This window comes from Sinocyclocheilus rhinocerous, unplaced genomic scaffold (assembly GCF_001515625.1).
Source record: "Sinocyclocheilus rhinocerous isolate Xijiao unplaced genomic scaffold, SAMN03320098_v1.1 scaffold466, whole genome shotgun sequence".
Lineage (NCBI taxonomy): Eukaryota > Metazoa > Chordata > Actinopteri > Cypriniformes > Cyprinidae > Sinocyclocheilus > Sinocyclocheilus rhinocerous.
Window position 1 is genome coordinate 119,474 of NW_015631145.1, and position 17,462 is coordinate 136,935.

The window sequence follows — 17,462 nt, forward strand, 5'->3', positions numbered from 1 at the left end:
ATATTGGAGGTCATTATGAAATTAAATTCGCATAAAAACTCTTACACGTAACCCTTAAATTTAATGATTTGTTGTTCAAAGCAACTTTTGTTGAGTTAATACGTTTAAATGATGAAGAGACCCTGAAGGCCCAAACCAATGAAAACGATGATCTGTTTCACTCGCTAAAGCTGCAGGCTAGAAGTGGAGTGGCTGAAGCCGAGGTACTAAAACTCGCATCCAGCTAAAAAAATGAATCAATAAAATGCACAGAATGTTCCATTTTGATGTTATTCCTCTGTACTAATATATTAAATTGTGATAGAATCAAATATTATTACAGTTAAAAAATAACAGTTTTCCATTTTGATATATTTTAAAATGTAATTTATTTACAGAAATCATTCTATGCTGATTTTGTCGCTCAATAAGTATTTCTTATGATGTGTATTAATGTTGAAAACCGTTGTGCTGATTTAATATTTCTGACCCCAAACTTTTAAATGGTAGTTTTATTTAATTATTAATTTTTCTTTATCAAGCAATGGGTCGTATGCTATTCTGGGGTCAGCAAGGAGTGTCTCCAGACATTCAGACAGCAGTGAAACACTATGAGAGAGGGGCCACCAAACTCCATGACCCTGTGTCCATGTACGACTACGCCATTGTGCTCCTTACGGTCAGGATCCTTTGTGTCTTTGCTCTTATATGCAATCCTGAATCATTGATTCTGATGTTTCATTGTGCCATGGTTAATAAAGAATATCTGATGTGGCCAGCAGAGGGCAGTCTTGCAAAGCATTTGAAGTGAATATTGCTTAAGAGAAAGGTTAGAGGAGATCGAACATATTAAAGATCATATTATCTTGTATTAACAGGGCCAAGGAGTTCCAAAAGATGTTCAGAGAGCTGTGATATTCATGAAGAAAGCAATAGATCAGGTACATCTAGCAAGTTTTGCATAAATATGTGTTTAAAACCAGGGGTTTTTAAACTGGGGTAAGGGCTGGAAGGGTGTGTTAGGGGGTTTGTGGAAAACTTTTTAAGGAAAGAATGTGAAAAAAAAATATATAAATAAATAATATATATATTTTTAATAATATTTTTTTTTCTGTGGCTCAAAGCTATTTCTAATTGACATTTTGCTATTGGGTTTTTTGGGAATCATTTTTTTATTTTTCTCTTTGAACTGTAGTTGGGTTAAATGGGCATCTGAACAGAATGGATATCTGGGAACAGTCTTGAGGAACGGACTGAATGCCTATTTCAAAGGAGACTGGTAAACCTTTCAGTTTGAGTGGCCACAGAGTTATATTAATCTAGAATTCTCATAATATTAAATTACAACATGAATGTCCTTTTAGATTTCATTTACATTATAAAAGGATGTTGCAAAGGCCACTTTCTATTGTTTATTTCGTCCTCTCTCTCTCTCTCTCTCTCTCTCATTGTTGCAGGATCATGTCTTTGATTTATTATCTGAGTGCTGCAGAGAGTGGATTTGAAGCAGCTCAGTTTAATGTGGCGTACCTGTGTGAGCTCAACTCAGTGAGTCCATTCTAAACACTTGCTTTAGATTCAGATGAACATGTTCACTCGACTGGCTTTGACAGATATTTTATATCTCTTTGGATCCAGCGCTGGTGACTCAGTGCATGTTAAGATATTATAACATGTCGATACAGGCTCAAGATCCGGCTCCGTACGGTAATTTTAACAAATCTAAGACTAAAATATGAATTAAAATGGTAGTAAAAAATCTATTGTATATCCCTTTTTTAAATAAAAAAAGTTATAACAAATATAAAATGTAAAGAACTTTATAGGAAAGTATTTTTATTTTTTTTTCAAATACATATTTTTATGAATTGAATGGGAAAAACAATTACATTTATTTATTTATTTTTATATTTGTATATATTTTTTTTCATTTTATTTATTTCTAGTTTAAAATGTTCGATTTTCATGTTAGGGTCTAATCTTTTATATTACATCTGAAAAGGTTGACAAATGCTGCAGTAGAATATAAAATTAATGTAATTTAGTGTGGGATACAGAGTGGCAGTCATATATCTTCATAGTCAACTGAAATGCTCGTCGTGAAGGGCACCTGAGGTTTGACTCGATGTCCTGCATCAGTGCATCACTACATGTGTGCTCTTTCTCAAGCTCCCTGTAGCTTAAGCTGGAGTCTCTGCATGTGGTGATGGATGTCTGTTTCCCTCTTAGCTTTGATCAGAATGGGAGATCTGTTCTATGGTGAACATGCTTTGGGCACAAAAGAGGTTTTTGATGCAGCAGAGATGTACAAGCAAGCAGCACTCAAGAACGAACCACAGGTACCCGTGACAGCAAATGGACTGAAGTCTAACCTTGAATGATCAGGAATCGTAATTATTTATTAAATTAGTAATCTCAAGTCATTATTTGGAAAAAAAATTAAACATAAGCTAAGTCATTTATTTGTTTGTTTGAACAATGTATGTTTGTTTATTTGTTTAGTTATTCTAACAAGCTATATTTATTTGTTTTTGTTTTAATAAGCTGTATTTGTTCTAACAAGCTTTGTTTATGTCTTAGTTTGTTAGTTTTTGTTTGTTTCTGTTTATCTGTTCTAACAAGTGATATTTGTTTCTTTTAAAAACTATGTAGTTAATTTGTTCTAAAAAGCTCTTTTGTTTGCTAAAACAAACTTTTATTTCTTCTAACAAGCTGTGTTTGTTTTAAAAGATTTGCTTGTTTGTTTTTATTTGTTCTAACAAGTATTTGAATGTTTATTTGTGATTTTTCTACAAGCGATATTTTGTTCTAATGCACAATTTGTATTTGTTCTAATAGAATTTTCATTTATTTAATTTCGTTTTTCTTTTTCATTCTTTCTTTTTTATTTATTTTTGTATTATTGTTTTTTTTTTCTTTTTTCATTTCAATGAATTCAGATTTGATTTCCTGTCTCCTCAGGGTTGGTATAATCTTGGCCTGCTTGTCCAAAATGGAGAGTCTCTGCCGTTCGGTGTGCTTTCTGAGCTCAATTTGCTCCACCTTCACTTGACAGACAGACAGAAGCTTCTCCACACCCTGTACCAAAGGTAAGACAACACCACAATCATGAAACATTCAGACTGCCATTATTCACTTCAGATGGCTCAGTTGTACTGTTCTAACAACCTATTACAGCACGGCCCTTTTTCTCCACCTTTTCCGTAGATGTGGAGAGACCAATAGCACTGATGCCTACCTGCCCTGCACACTGGCACTGTTCAGCGCACACCTGCAATCTTTACAACTACATCAGGATACTGCGATAAAGGTCTGTCTATTTTTGTCTTTAAAGTAGAAATATTGATTTTTGGCTGTCTGGACCAAAAGCATAATGTAGCATGGACAAATTAATGTAATTATAAAGCAGTCAGTCAGTCAACCACAAAAAAGTAAAATTAAAAAAAAAAAAAAACATCCTGGATGAACTCCTTGTTGTTTAATAGTGTATAATTGCATGATCGCCTCATGGGGAAGCTCCTGTGGTTACGGTGTTAACATAATAATGATTCGTCTCTGAGATTGTCTAATGATGAGGGATTAATTTTCACAAATAGATGTTTCCTCTGTTCCTGTAGCTCATTGCCACAGTTTCGGCAGCAGTTGGAACTCTGTCTTTTGTAGTGCTGTCAAATGATTAATCGCGATTAATCGCATCCAAAATAAGTTTTATTTTACATAATATATGTATGTGTGCTGTGTATATTTATTATGTATATATAAATACACACAAAACTATGTAGTTAATTTGTTCTAAAAAGCTCTTTTGTTTGCTAAAACAAACTTTTATTTCTTCTAACAAGCTGTGTTTGTTTTAAAAGATTTGCTTGTTTGTTTTTATTTGTTCTAACAAGTATTTGAATGTTTATTTGTGATTTTTCTACAAGCGATATTTTGTTCTAATGCACAATTTGTATTTGTTCTAATAGAATTTTCATTTATTTAATTTCGTTTTTCTTTTTCATTCTTTCTTTTTTATTTATTTTTGTATTATTGTTTTTTTTTTTCTTTTTTCATTTCAATGAATTCAGATTTGATTTCCTGTCTCCTCAGGGTTGGTATAATCTTGGCCTGCTTGTCCAAAATGGAGAGTCTCTGCCGTTCGGTGTGCTTTCTGAGCTCAATTTGCTCCACCTTCACTTGACAGACAGACAGAAGCTTCTCCACACCCTGTACCAAAGGTAAGACAACACCACAATCATGAAACATTCAGACTGCCATTATTCACTTCAGATGGCTCAGTTGTACTGTTCTAACAACCTATTACAGCACGGCCCTTTTTCTCCACCTTTTCCGTAGATGTGGAGAGACCAATAGCACTGATGCCTACCTGCCCTGCACACTGGCACTGTTCAGCGCACACCTGCAATCTTTACAACTACATCAGGATACTGCCATAAAGGTCAGTTTATTTTTGTCTTTAAAGTAGAAATATTGACTTTTGGATGTCTGGACCAAAACCGTACTGTAGCACGGACAATTTAATGTAATTATAAAGCAAGCAAGCAAGTCAGTCAACAACAAAAAAGAAAAGAAAAAAAACACAGCCTAAATTAACTCCTTGTTGTTTAATTTGTTTAATAGTGTATAATTGCATGATCGCCTCATGGGGAAGCTCCTGTGGTTACTGTGTTAACATAATAATGATTTGTCTCTGGGATTGTCTAATGATGAGGGACAAATTTTCACAAGCAGATGTTTTCTCTGTTCCTTCCTCTCATTGCCACAGTTTCGGCAGCAGTTGGAACTCTGTCTTTTGTAGTGCTGTCAAATGATTAATCGCGATTAATCGCATCCAAAATAAGTTTTATTTTACATAATATATGTATGTGTGCTGTGTATATTTATTATGTATATATAAATACACACACATGCATGTATATATTTCAGAAAAATATGTTATGCTTATATATTAAATATATTTATTTATAATATAAATTATATGAATATAAATATAGATATGTAAATACATGTAAATATTTTCAAAATATATACTGTATGTGTGTGTATTTATATATACATAATAAATATACACAGAACACACACATATTTTATATAAACAAAAACTTGTATATAAACGATTAATCGCGATTAATCGTTCGACCGCACTAGTCTTTTGTATTCGGACTAATTAAATGGAGGACAATGCCACTCCACGAAACATCCCAAACATCTGCTTCCAACCAAACCCGAGGAGGAATCATAAAGAAATCTACCACATAACTTTAACTACTTCATAACTTAATTATTTTTTAAACAAGTCCCAGTATTGTATATGGTTTTCCTCCATGTAAAGCCTTTGTTTACTGTTTTTAATAGGAATAATTTTTAACCCTAATTGTTGTGCTAAGATATACAAAATCAAGTATAACTTGAAATTTCATGTAAAAGAACGTCTCAGGTTACTTATGTAACCATGGTTCCCTGAGTAGGGAACGAGACACTGCGTCCTCTAGGGGTCGCTATGGGGAACGCCTCGTCGTGACCCGTGTCTGAAGCATACATTGAAAAAACACCAACTCCTTGGCCGGCGACAGCCATGATGTCACTACCGGTGCGACTATAGTATAAATAAGCGCCGGGAGCAGTTCGAAGTTCCCATGAAGGGGAAGCACATAACATTTAACTACAGAATTCTGTTTAAATAAAGCAATATACATTCAATTTCTATTCAGGTGGAAGGGATAGTTCACCCAAAAATGAAAATCCTGTCATTTGCTCACCATCAAGTTGTTCCAAACCTGTATGAGTTTCTTTCTCCTGTTGAACATAAAAGAAGGTATTTTGAAGAATGTTGGTAACAAATCAGTTGATGGTAGCCATTGACTACCATGGAAAAAAATACTATGGAAGTCAATGGCAACTGTCAACTGCTGTTGCCAACATCCTTCAAAATATCTTCTTTTGTGTTCAACAAAAAGAAACAGGCTTGGAACAACTTGAGGGTGAGCAAATGACGACAGAATTTTCTTTTCTTTTTGGTGAACTATCCCTTTAAACTAAATAATGTGAGTGAATTTCGATCCTTTTTCTACAAGTACTTTTAAAATGGTTACATTTTAAGATGTTTTTCTCTCTCATTTTTGTCACTTAAATCATCAGCGTTTCAAAAAATGACAAGTAAAATAAATAGTTCTGAATAAAGTACTATTTTTACATTTAATTCCTGTTTCCGGCTTCTTGTTTCTGACGTGTAATTTCTTCTGAGAGTTCTGGCTGTACCACTTCGGTGTCTCAAGGCAAACTCATTTTTCCCTCTCTTGGAGGTACGGTGTCTCAGCAGGGCCACTCTGCCTGTGTCTAATGAAAGAGTGCGAGGACTCCCCAGGCTTCTGCGCAGACTGATGCAAACAGCAGGTTTTCAGCAGGCTGTGATGTGCCCACGGCCACACCGGGGCCCCGGGAACACACACCGCAGCTCACGCTTAATTAAAACAACACCAAAAGCAGACTTATCCTCAGAGAGAGGGAGTGCACCACACTGTGTCAAGTGTCCAATCATCAGGGGATGGTAATCTTACTGCGTTTACATTCAAATAATGTGATGCTTTCTGTGAGACCCCCATTCTGGTGCCTCGTCATGATTTATGCATTTTGTTTGTGCGCTTGGGCTAACTTACAATATACCTAATGTAAAGATATTTTATTAAATAGTTTTTCTAAATTGTTCAGGGAATATGTTGGACTCGGCACACCATTCAAGCAATGTAATAGCTAAATAAACAAGTTTTTAAAGTCCTCAGTCATCGTGAAAAATTGCCTCTGAGCTGTCTTTCTCCCCGGCTGGCTTTTATATATAATTGCTGAACTTTAGATGATGTTTATGACTTTAAAAGGCACCAGAGGTGTTTGAGATATTTGGCACTTTCGGTACAAAATAGGGATTGCAAGTCTGATGTGTACGTCAAAGTAAGTGAAAGGAGGTGCTTAGCATTTCAAATACATTTTTCATCCATCCCAGGAATTCAAACTAAATGTTAGCTTTATTATTATTATTATTATTTTGCATTACCAAATGTTGCTTTGCACGGTAGTTATGATGAACTTTTCCAAATTTTTGTAAAAATATATTCGTTTGATAACTTTTTTTTTTTTTTTTTTTTACACATTAAGATTGTATCGGAATTTAAAGGGAGGAAAACAGACATTTGATGTGAACTAGCAACTTTTCAAACATTAATTTTAAGTAAGATACTATTTTATTTAATATATCTAATAGTTAATAGTTGTTTTGAAGTATACTTTTGTTAAAAAGTTTGGGATCAGTAAGATTTTGAAAGAAATTAATATTTAATATTAGTTATTTAGTGAAAGTACATGATTAAAACGGACAGTAAAGACATTTAAAAATTATCTCTATTTCAAATACTGTTCTATTTGTTTTGATTCTATTCAGTAAACTTGAAAAAAAAAAAAACTGAAACCTGAAAAAAATGGCTTGCACAAAAATATTAAGCACAACTGTTTTCAACTTTTTTGGAGCAGAAAATCATATTTGATGTGATTTCTGTATATTAGAATGATTTCTGATGGATCATGTGGCACTGAATACAGTAGAAATGGCTGCTAAAACAATCATCATTTAAATTCAGGAATAAATTACATTTTAAAAATATTCAAATTAAAAACAGATACTTTAAATTGTAAAAATATTTCACAATATTAGACTTGTTTCAAAAACAAAAAAATTATCCTATTCATGGAAAGTTTATTTTTTCATCATTAATAATAATAATATAACACAGTGCTGTACTTCATCAAAAATAGTATGTGCTTTGTTAATTTTGGTGTTTTATTTTGTGGAAATAAGTTATATATAATTTTTTGTGTGTGGTCATTTTCATTTAAGGTTATTATCTTTCACATTCATTGTGAAAATGTCCACAAGTAAACAGAGCACTCAGCAAATATGTTTATGGCATCATCTAAACCTCATTAAATGGATTTATCTGTTTTATGAGACGTAATTTAGATATCAATTATGATACAAATTACATATGAAACAACTACAGTATGTCAAAATGTATTTCTCAGTCATTCAAAGTGCTATGAATGTATCTAGAAACTTGTGACTAGGTATTTTTCAGGGAATGGCTATGCGCTGCGACAGTGCAGTGTTTGTTTCTCACACATCAGCAGTGTCAGCAGTCTCAAAAGAAGTTTCTTCTCCTGGGACGGGCTCCACAGGGCCCTCGGACTCGGGCTCCTCCCTCTCCTCTGAGACGATCCCTCCTGCTTTGATCTCTCCTTCCCTCCTGCTTTGATCTCTCCTTCCCTCTCGTCGTCCTCCTCCTCCTGAGCGGGATGCGTACTGATGGGCAGACCTGTGTTTTCGCACCCCATGGCCTCATTCTTATCAAAGTCACGGAAATTGTTCCTTGCGCCCATGATGTATTTGCCCAGGATGCTGGCCTGGTCCGGCTCGCTTTTGCGCCGCCACTGCAGCTTCTGGTGAAACTCCTGCATCTCGGAGTGCAGTCGGCCGACAACTTTATTCAGCTCAGTGATTCTGTTCCCAACATCTGAACATCACAACAGCAGCAGTTAGTAGCGAAAACAATGGCAATGTTCAGAACCACATACTATCACACTACTCACACTACTCACACTATTGCTGCAGTATGAATAGTATGCACATGTGTCTGTATAGATGACATTTCTGGATAACAAACTACAGTTGTCAAAAGGATTTGTTTTCTGTTACACTTTGTTTTTTTCATTATTTGATTAGACTGGACACAAAATTGGATTAAAAATGCGAAATTGCCATTTATATTTCTAAGATACACTGACATTCAAAAGTTTGTGGTTAGTGTATATAGTTCTTCTGTAGTAGTTATTTATTTTCTTTTTTTTTCTTTTCATTCTTTTTTTGTAAGAAGTCTCTTATGCTCACCAAAGCTGCATTTATTTTATAAAAATACAGTAAAAACAGTCAAATTGTGAAATATTACAGTTTAAATTAGCTCTTTTCTATTGTAATGTATTTTAAAATGTGTTTTATTTTTGTGATGAAAAGCTATTGTTATTTGTAATGTGCTAATGCGCTTTATAGTGCATTTTAATGCATTAACTATAATGTTAACAAAATAGCGGCATTTATTTGAAATCATAAAGAAATGTATAATGTTAAAAATATTTCTGTCTCTTTTAATCAATTTATTGCATCCTTGCTGAATAAAAGAATTAATTTCTTTAAAACCCCAACTTTTGAATGGCAGTGCAAAGGCATGTCACTTACTGCGCTGCATATATTGAAATCATGTGACAATGTAGTATACTGCTATTTGAAGTGTTTACATTTACAAAATCCTTATTGTTTCACATCTTGCTTAAAAATAGTAGGCAGAATAAAGTGTATACTGAAGCTGAATTATGATAGTATGCCATTCCAAGCACTGAAGCTGATCCCAAAATGGTCATAAGTAACTGTCTTAAAACAAGTAAGTATTCATTTTTCAGACACTTATTCATGTGCAGTGCACATATTATATTATTTCATTAAAAGGAAAATCCCTCTGGAGAAACTTGTGGTGAAGTGTCTTTCTAAAAGGATTACCTCTTCTGGGGATTGAACCTGTGGTTACCAGCACAGATCTTTGATCACTAGGCCACAGCACTCTGAACAGCTCATTTTTAGGTACGTAGTTCGACATAATTAATGTTTAATGATGAAAGTGTCACTATTATGGCTTTTTTAATAACTGAAATACTGCATGCTTTTTGGATCATTACTTGATGCCGAAAAGATGACCTACCTTTACGCTTGCTCTCTTCAAACTCTCTGCGTGCGGCTTCGATGTAGCGGTGCACTAGAGCTTTGGTCACCTGCAGGCGGTATGGCACTCTGCCCTCACCTTGACCTCCGCTGCTATTCAGAGTATTGCTAGACTAAAAAAATACGAAAAACACATCATCAGCCAAATTTAACCAAGAATCATGGAGGATCTAGAGATAGAAACCCATCAGATACTCACCAAAGATGCGATGGGAGGATATTCTGGGGCTTTCTTGTTACAGCAACAGCAAATCTTTTGGCAGATGCTTCTACACAAAACCGGGAGGAACAGGAAGGTTACATCTGGTCATAAATGATCGTCAGTTCACATAGTCTGCATAAGAGGTAGCTCCTAGCATTGCTTGTCAGGTTATCTTACCTCAAGGTATAGAAGAGAGCCTTTGGAGATGGGATGCTGTTAAAGGGAACTGGCATAGTGAGACCCTCCCTGAAGTAACTGAGGTAGAGCTTAGAACGAGCAAACTTCCACTCGACATCTGCGTCATCCTGAGAGGAAGAGACAGCATGAACATACGTAATGTGTTTAAAAATGTAATATTTTTGAAAGTAGTGTCTTATGCTCATGGAGGCTGCATTTATTTGACCAAAAAACAGTAAAACAATACTATTGTGAAATATTATTACAATTTAAAATAATAGTCTTCTGTTTGAATGTAATTTAAAATGTAATTTATTTCTGAAATGCAAAGCTGAATTTTCAGCATCATTACTCCAGTCTTCAGTGTCACATGATCCTTCAGAAATCACTCTACAGTGCTGATTTGCTGCTCAAGAAACATTTCTTATTATTATCAATGTTGAAAACAGTTTTACTGCTCAACATATTTTGTGGAAACAGTGAGACATTTTTTCAGGATTTTTTGATGAATCGAAATTTCAAAAGAATAGCATTTACTGACACTTTTGATCAATATAATGCATCCTTGCTATATAAATTATTAATTTATTTTAAAAGACTGGATTGAGCCCATTGGAACAGTAGTGTAGATTTCAATCTAATCCTCACATAAAGCAATCATATGTCTTCAGAAATCTTGGAATATAGTGCTTGAGTCATATGGACTTCTTTTAAGGTGCTTTTTCACGTGTCACGCTGGTTTTGTTTCTTGTTTAGGTTTTCTTGTGTTTTATTTTGTTCCCTTCCTCGTCATGTTTCCCTGACCCTGTCATGGGATCCTTTTGTTCATGTGTTTTGTTCTCATTGGTTCCTTTGCTCTATGTGTCAGGTTCTGATTGGTTGTCTAGTTCATGTGTCTTGTTCTCATTGGTTGGAATGTGTCATGTGACCCCCCAATTGTTTGCTTTATATAGCCCTCCTGTCACCACTGCATTGTCTAGCTTTGTTTGTGTAACCACTGTTTGGTGAGTTTCTTCATGTTTTGCCAAGTCTTGTTTATTGTGTTTCTGCTCACTTTCGGATTTTATTAAACTGCACACGGGTTCTCATTCAACTTGCCTCCAGTGGGCATTCATTACATTATGGCATGTTTGGTCTTTTTTTTTTTTTAGCTTAAAGGTATAGTTCACCCAAAAATGAAAATTCTGTCATGATACTCATCCTCAAGTTGTTCCAAACCCTTATTTCTTCTGGTGAACACAAAAGCAGATATTTTGAAGAATAATGGTAACCAAACCGTTGACGGTATCCATTGACTTCCATATTATTATTTTTTTAATACTATGGAAGTCAGTGGCTACTGTTCACTGTTTCCTTACCAACACTCTTTAAAATATGTTCTTTTGGATCAAGTGGAGATGATGACAATTGTCATTTTAGTGTGAACTATCCCTTTAACAGATGTGGTCAATGTGTCACTGTATGGAAAAGATACATACATATTCTGTTAAAAGATTCTCCTTTTGTGTTCTGTGGGAAAAATAACACCACACTGGTCCACAAATTTTCTGTAATATCTTGTTTGCATGTTGAGATTTTAAATCTTCTATAATGATCTTTTAAGCTTCACACCTCGATCCTCTGAAACGAATTGGAGATCATGGCAATAAGCATGTTGAGTAGCACTATGACGATGAGCAGTGTGAATATCCCGTAAAAGATCCTTCCCACAAACTCATCAGGCATGTCTACGTATTCCTGGTTTGCCATTCCAAACATGGTCCAGAAGAGGAAGTTAAATGTATCATTCAATCTAAAATGAATACAACAGACAAACATATTTAAGATGCATCTCCTGGGTGATTTCAAACCAACCAAATACATTTAATTACATGTAAACAAGTTATTAATCACCTGCCAAGATGTGGAGAAACAACATACGGGACGTATATGTTGTTTATTCCACACAAAAATGCTGTTCCAATAATCATAAGGATGAACATGAACCTGTAGAGCAAGAAAAACATTTGATGAAAGCAATTTAATGGTGTTCTCCTCTCATAGCTATACTGAACATCCAATCGCAGAGATCAAACAGCAAGATCTGACCTCATCATGTTATCGATCATTCTTCCCATGGATATCTGCAGGGTTCCCAGGGATTCATGGGCCGGCAGAATGTAGGCGAGACGTGTGAAACTCAGCATGCTGGTCACGGCGAGTCTCTGCAATCAGCTGAGGATCCTCCTGTTTCCAGTCCTCTCGTACTATTCAGAAACATATGATAAAATTATACAATAGTAGTAGTAGTAAATAATAATAATACTGCAACTAATACTACTACTACATGTAAAAAATACAATTACATTTCAAATACCCTCTATATCATATTAATTAATTGCATTTTTATTTATTTTAATAATAATAATGCAAAAAAATCAATATAATAATACAATTATAAAATAATAATATTTATTATTATTATTATTATTGTATTTGTATTTTTAATTAAGAAATGTTATCTGTATTTGTTATTAATGTTTAATTACTAATACATAAAAAAAATCATTATTTTTAAAATTATTATTCATTATATTATTACAGTAATAATAATCATATTGAATTATTATTATAAAAATGAATAAAAACTAGGTAGACATATTTAAAAAAAAAAAAAGTAATAAATCAATCAATAAAAAAATAACAAAACCTCAACAAAATTACTAAAACATATACTATATAAATAATAACTATTAAAGTAAATGATAATGAAATAGAAATCAATATCTCAATGATACTAAAATAAGACACCTGAACTCCACTGGGTAGTTTAACCAGAGCATAGCATTTTAGTGTTTTTTTTGTAGTTTTTTTTACTATTTTAATTTTATTTCATTTAAATTACCTAATTATTTTTGTTTTATTTTATTTAAATTACCTAGTTTTTTTTTTTTAAGATTTGGCTTGGTATATCAAATTAAAATGAAAAATATAATTGTATCTCAGTGATACTAAAATAACACTGACCTGAACTCCACTGTTTATAAAGTTTTAAATATGGATATTTTTCTTACAAAAAACACATAGATTCGCTTCAGGAAGCCTTTATTCACCCCCCGGAGCCGTGTGGGACACTTTTATGATGGATGGATGCGCTTTGTTGGACTTCTTTTGGACTATTGAAACATAACACCCATTCACTGCCATTATAAAGCTTGGAAGAGACAGGACTCTTTTTTTTTAAATGTAACTCTGATTGTATTTGTTTGAAAGAAGAAAGTCATATACACCTAGGATGGCTTGCGGGGGAGTAATTTATGGGGTATTTTAAATTTTTGGGTGAATTATCCGTTTTAAGTATTTTCTTCTAAAATAAAATAAAATAAAATAAATTAAACTAGTCAGTGGAATTTTGGTATCGAGATACTATTATAGTTTTTAGCTGATGTTTTGAACTAGTATTTATATTGTTTTCATTTTAAGTTTTATTATCATTAACTGAAAAAAAAAAATATATATATATCGAAATCCTCCGAAAATTTTCTTTACAAATCCTCGTTTTGTACTTCTAATTCGTTGCCGGTGTTTTGTTTTGCTCTCTCATCTGTGTTTCTGCATTAGACACTTCTCACCGGAGCTCACGCCTACCTACTACGTCATACGTCGGAACGCGGAAGCTAGAGATTACTCTTTATAAAGTTTTGAATATGGATATTGTTCTTACAAAAACGCATAGTTTCGCTTCACGAGGCCTTTATTCATCCCCGGATCCATGTGGAGCACTTTTTATGATGGATGGATGCACTTTATTGGACTTCAGTTCTATTGGACTATTGAATGTCACCCATTCACTGCCATTATAAAGCTTGGAAGAGCTAGGACATTTTTTAATATAACTCAAATTAGATTCGTCTGAAAGAAGACAGTCATATATGCCTTAAATATTGATACTGAAATTATTTATTTATTTTTATTTTTTCTGTTTTTGAGGAAAAGACTTAATATAGATAGTGACATTGTTTTATCACATTTATCAGTTGCTGCAATTAAACCAACATGATGTACCTGTTTTTGATTGTAGTTGACCGCCAGTCGAAGACGAGCAAGGTTGGGGATACCTTCCTCAAATGTCTGTTCATTAAGTTCTTCATCCTCGTTGTCATCGTCAGCGCTGTTGAGGATGGTGGAGACCTCACTCTGGTTCCGGCACACTCCCAGCAGCTCCACTGCGAACTCCTGACAGAGCTGTTCCAACTCCAGGTACTGAGGCTAAACATCAAGAAAGTGATGATACAAATCAATTATTAAATGTGTTTACATATAAAACCAAATGCTGATAACTATGAAGATAGCGTATTAAGTATACTGACAATACAAAGAAAAAGTAAAAACACTCAGTTATGGGTAGCATATTGTCAGTGCTGGGCATATATATATATATATATATATATATATATATATATATGTATGTATACATAAACAAAGAAAGAGAAAATATTCCAACCATCATTATGAAATTGCCATTGTGTGAACAATATGTAGTCATGTAATCCATAAAAACCATAATATAATAAAGTACTTAAGTTTTTTGGAATCTGATTACATAATCCAGATTACATGTAATTTGTTACTACCCAGCACTGCATATTCTTAATAGTTAATGGAAAAACAGACAATTGCCTCGAACACATCTTTTTTTCCAAAGAATTTGTTGCTATTTGTAATGTTTTCTATAAATTAATGAATTTTTCGGAGCTCACCTTGAATTCTGGTTCTTTCTTAGAGAGTTTGCGCAGTTCTCGGCTGAGGTGGAAAGCGCTGAGCATGGCGTCTTCTGAGGTGATGGACAGATATGCACGGCTGGCGATGCCTCTGTACGTATTTATACGGGATAGTGAGAACTTGAGCAAGTCGTATTGCCGGCCGTTACGGCACTCCAGGCATGTGCACGAGATGGAGTGAGGCAGAGGAATATCATGGCCTCTCTGGGTCAGCATAGTTACGATCTCATACAGGTCCTTTTGGCAGGCCAACGTTAGTGGGGTCACTCCTGGCGCGAATTGAGAATCGTCAATGGAGTGGTCGAAAATGTCCATGCTGAAAGAACGAACGTCCATCTTGTTGCCTTTCTCCTGATCCAGGCGGTCCAGGAGATGTTTGACGAATCTGGGCTGGTTGGTGTCGACGGCCACCAGCAGAGCCTCGTGGATCTGACGGAAGTCAAACTTGACACCCAGCAGAAGGGAGGTCATGATGTCTTCACTGCCCAGTCGAATGGAGAGGTTCAATGCTTCCCTCCATAACCGATCCTCAGACTCGTCCAGCTGACGGATGATCCCGTCACCAAGGGAGAGGAGACTGTCCACCCAGACTGTGTTGCCCTCTTGGATGGCGGGGATCAGCTCCGGTGGAAAGTGAAGCTTTTTGTTCACAATCTCCCGCCAGTTGTCTGGCTGCTCACAGAGACGGGACACAGAAGAAATTAAAATCACCCACCAAACCATCATTAGAGGGTGAAATAACCTCAAGAAGCAAACCAGATAAAATTCTGGTCCAGTACTTGATATTTACATTTATTTCTCCCATTTTATTGACACTGGTGACACTGTTTACAATTACTCTGCTGTTCAAAAGTTTGGGGTCAGAAATTCAGAATATATATATATATTTTGGGAAGAAATTAATACTTTTATTCAGAAAGAATGCATTAAAATTGATTGAAAGTTTACACAAAAATAGTTGCACAACTATTTGATGTAAATTATCAACTAAATTCACCGGTTGGATAATACAATTTCTAAAACGGACAGTTCCAACTCTAACTTTCTTATTAGCTGAGCTTTTTTTAAAGTCGCATTCTATTAATGTGTCAAGCTGCTATGTTGGTTGGCAACCATAAACTTAAATATATCTTTTACCATATTGCTGTGGTTTTATAACAGCAATAACCCACTCAATTCCATCAGTTACTGTGATTTTTACCACAGGTAGTGGCCTTTTAGACTCTCTGCTTTGCGTTGTGCCTAAAAAAAACCCAGTTCTTTCGAAGCTTATTGCATTTAATGCCTTGCTTTCAAAATCTAAAAATCTGAAACTCACCGTAAGGTTTTCCATGTTCTTAGTGGAGCACCCCAAATCAGTAAACTTCTTTTGAGAAAGACGTCATACCAAAATAGTGAGCAGCTCTCTCATGTCAGCTTGAGAGATGAATCCAGAAAGGAACAATATGGCTGTCACATCCTAGACCCGTTTAGTGATTTTGTGCCTCTGTACAAGCCTTGTTTTTGTCTACTGATGTCTCGTCTTGTTCTAGTAATTAGCCTGTACCACCCACTCAGCACCAATAACAGAGATGCTCCCCGAGGAGAACACTCATTAGCACACAGTACTGTTGCATTTCATTTGGATAATTACAGTTTAAGTTCTGCTTGAACAATACAACTTTTGAGGCTTGGTAAGCTATTTTAAGCTACTTTGATAACGTAAATCTAAAGAAAAGTCCACCCAAAAATGAACTCACCCTCAGGTCATCCAAGATGTAGATGAGATTGTTTGTTCACTGGATCAGATGTGGAGAAATGTATTAATACATCACTTGCTCACCAGTGGGTTCTCTGCAGTGAATGGGTGCCGTCAGAATGAGAGTCCAAACAGCTGAGAATAACATACAATAATCCACAAGTAATTCACATGACTCCAGTCCATCAATTGATGTCTTGTGAAATGAACAGTTGCATGTTTGTAAGAAACAAATCCATCAATAAGATGTTTTTTGTTGTAAAGGGGTCCTATTATGCTTTTTCACTTTTTCAATGTTAGTCTGTAATGTTGCTGTTTGAGCATAAAAAAAGATCTGCAAAGTTACAAAGTTCAAAGTCCACTCACAAAATCAAGACTTTCTAAAAGAGCATAATATGACCCCTTTAATCCATAGCTTCAATCCATAATATTGTTTTCGTCTTGTCTGAATCAGGAAAACAGTTCTAAACAAATGTGTTGGTGGATTTTGATGTGAGAAAACAACAAATGAAGGACTTTTTCACTGTAGGAAACATTATTATGGATTGTAGACTGGTATTTTGGCCAGAAGCAACTATTTAAAGTTAAAATGCCTTAATGATGGATTTGTTTCTTACAAACGTGCAGCTTCTCATTTCACAAGACATTAATTGATGGAGTCATGTGGATTGCTTGTGGATTATTGATATGTTTTTATCAGTGGTTTGGACTCTCATTCTGACGGCACCCATTCACTGCAGAGAATCCATTAGTGAGCAAGTGATAAAATGCAAAATTTTTCCAAATCTG

General features: G+C 34.8%; 2 protein-coding genes across 2 annotated transcripts; one reads left to right on the plus strand and one right to left on the minus strand.

Moving 5' to 3' along the window:
* The first annotated feature begins 1,186 nt into the window (after window positions 1-1,186).
* On the plus strand, window positions 1,187-5,241 carry LOC107741624 (protein sel-1 homolog 3-like). Its single transcript, XM_016554384.1, has 8 exons — window positions 1,187-1,258; window positions 1,437-1,527; window positions 1,593-1,686; window positions 2,209-2,318; window positions 2,941-3,068; window positions 3,187-3,289; window positions 3,597-3,638; window positions 5,131-5,241. Exons 2-8 carry the CDS (start codon window positions 1,441-1,443, stop codon window positions 5,239-5,241), a joined length of 675 nt encoding a protein of 224 aa, XP_016409870.1. The 5' UTR covers window positions 1,187-1,258; window positions 1,437-1,440.
* A 2,902-nt stretch (window positions 5,242-8,143) lies between these two features.
* Window positions 8,144-16,268, minus strand: LOC107741625 (short transient receptor potential channel 2-like). Its single transcript, XM_016554385.1, is given in 13 exon segments — window positions 8,144-8,230; window positions 8,278-8,540; window positions 9,777-9,909; window positions 9,996-10,065; window positions 10,176-10,303; window positions 11,787-11,967; window positions 12,069-12,161; window positions 12,264-12,374; window positions 12,376-12,421; window positions 13,182-13,191; window positions 14,220-14,423; window positions 14,915-15,607; window positions 16,254-16,268. Coding segments are annotated over 13 exon segments (2,034 nt in total).
* Between the last annotated feature and the right edge of the window lie 1,194 nt (window positions 16,269-17,462).

Bases quoted from the DNA above. Each gene is read 5' to 3' on its own strand.
- LOC107741624 (XM_016554384.1), top strand. From the start codon at position 1,441: ATGTCTTTGATTTATTATCTGAGTGCTGCAGAGAGTGGATTTGAAGCA. The intron at 1,687-2,208 runs GTAATTTTAACA...TTTCCCTCTTAG, and splicing joins TCAAGATCCGGCTCCGTACG to CTTTGATCAGAATGGGAGAT. The intron at 2,319-2,940 runs GTACCCGTGACA...CTGTCTCCTCAG, and splicing joins CACTCAAGAACGAACCACAG to GGTTGGTATAATCTTGGCCT.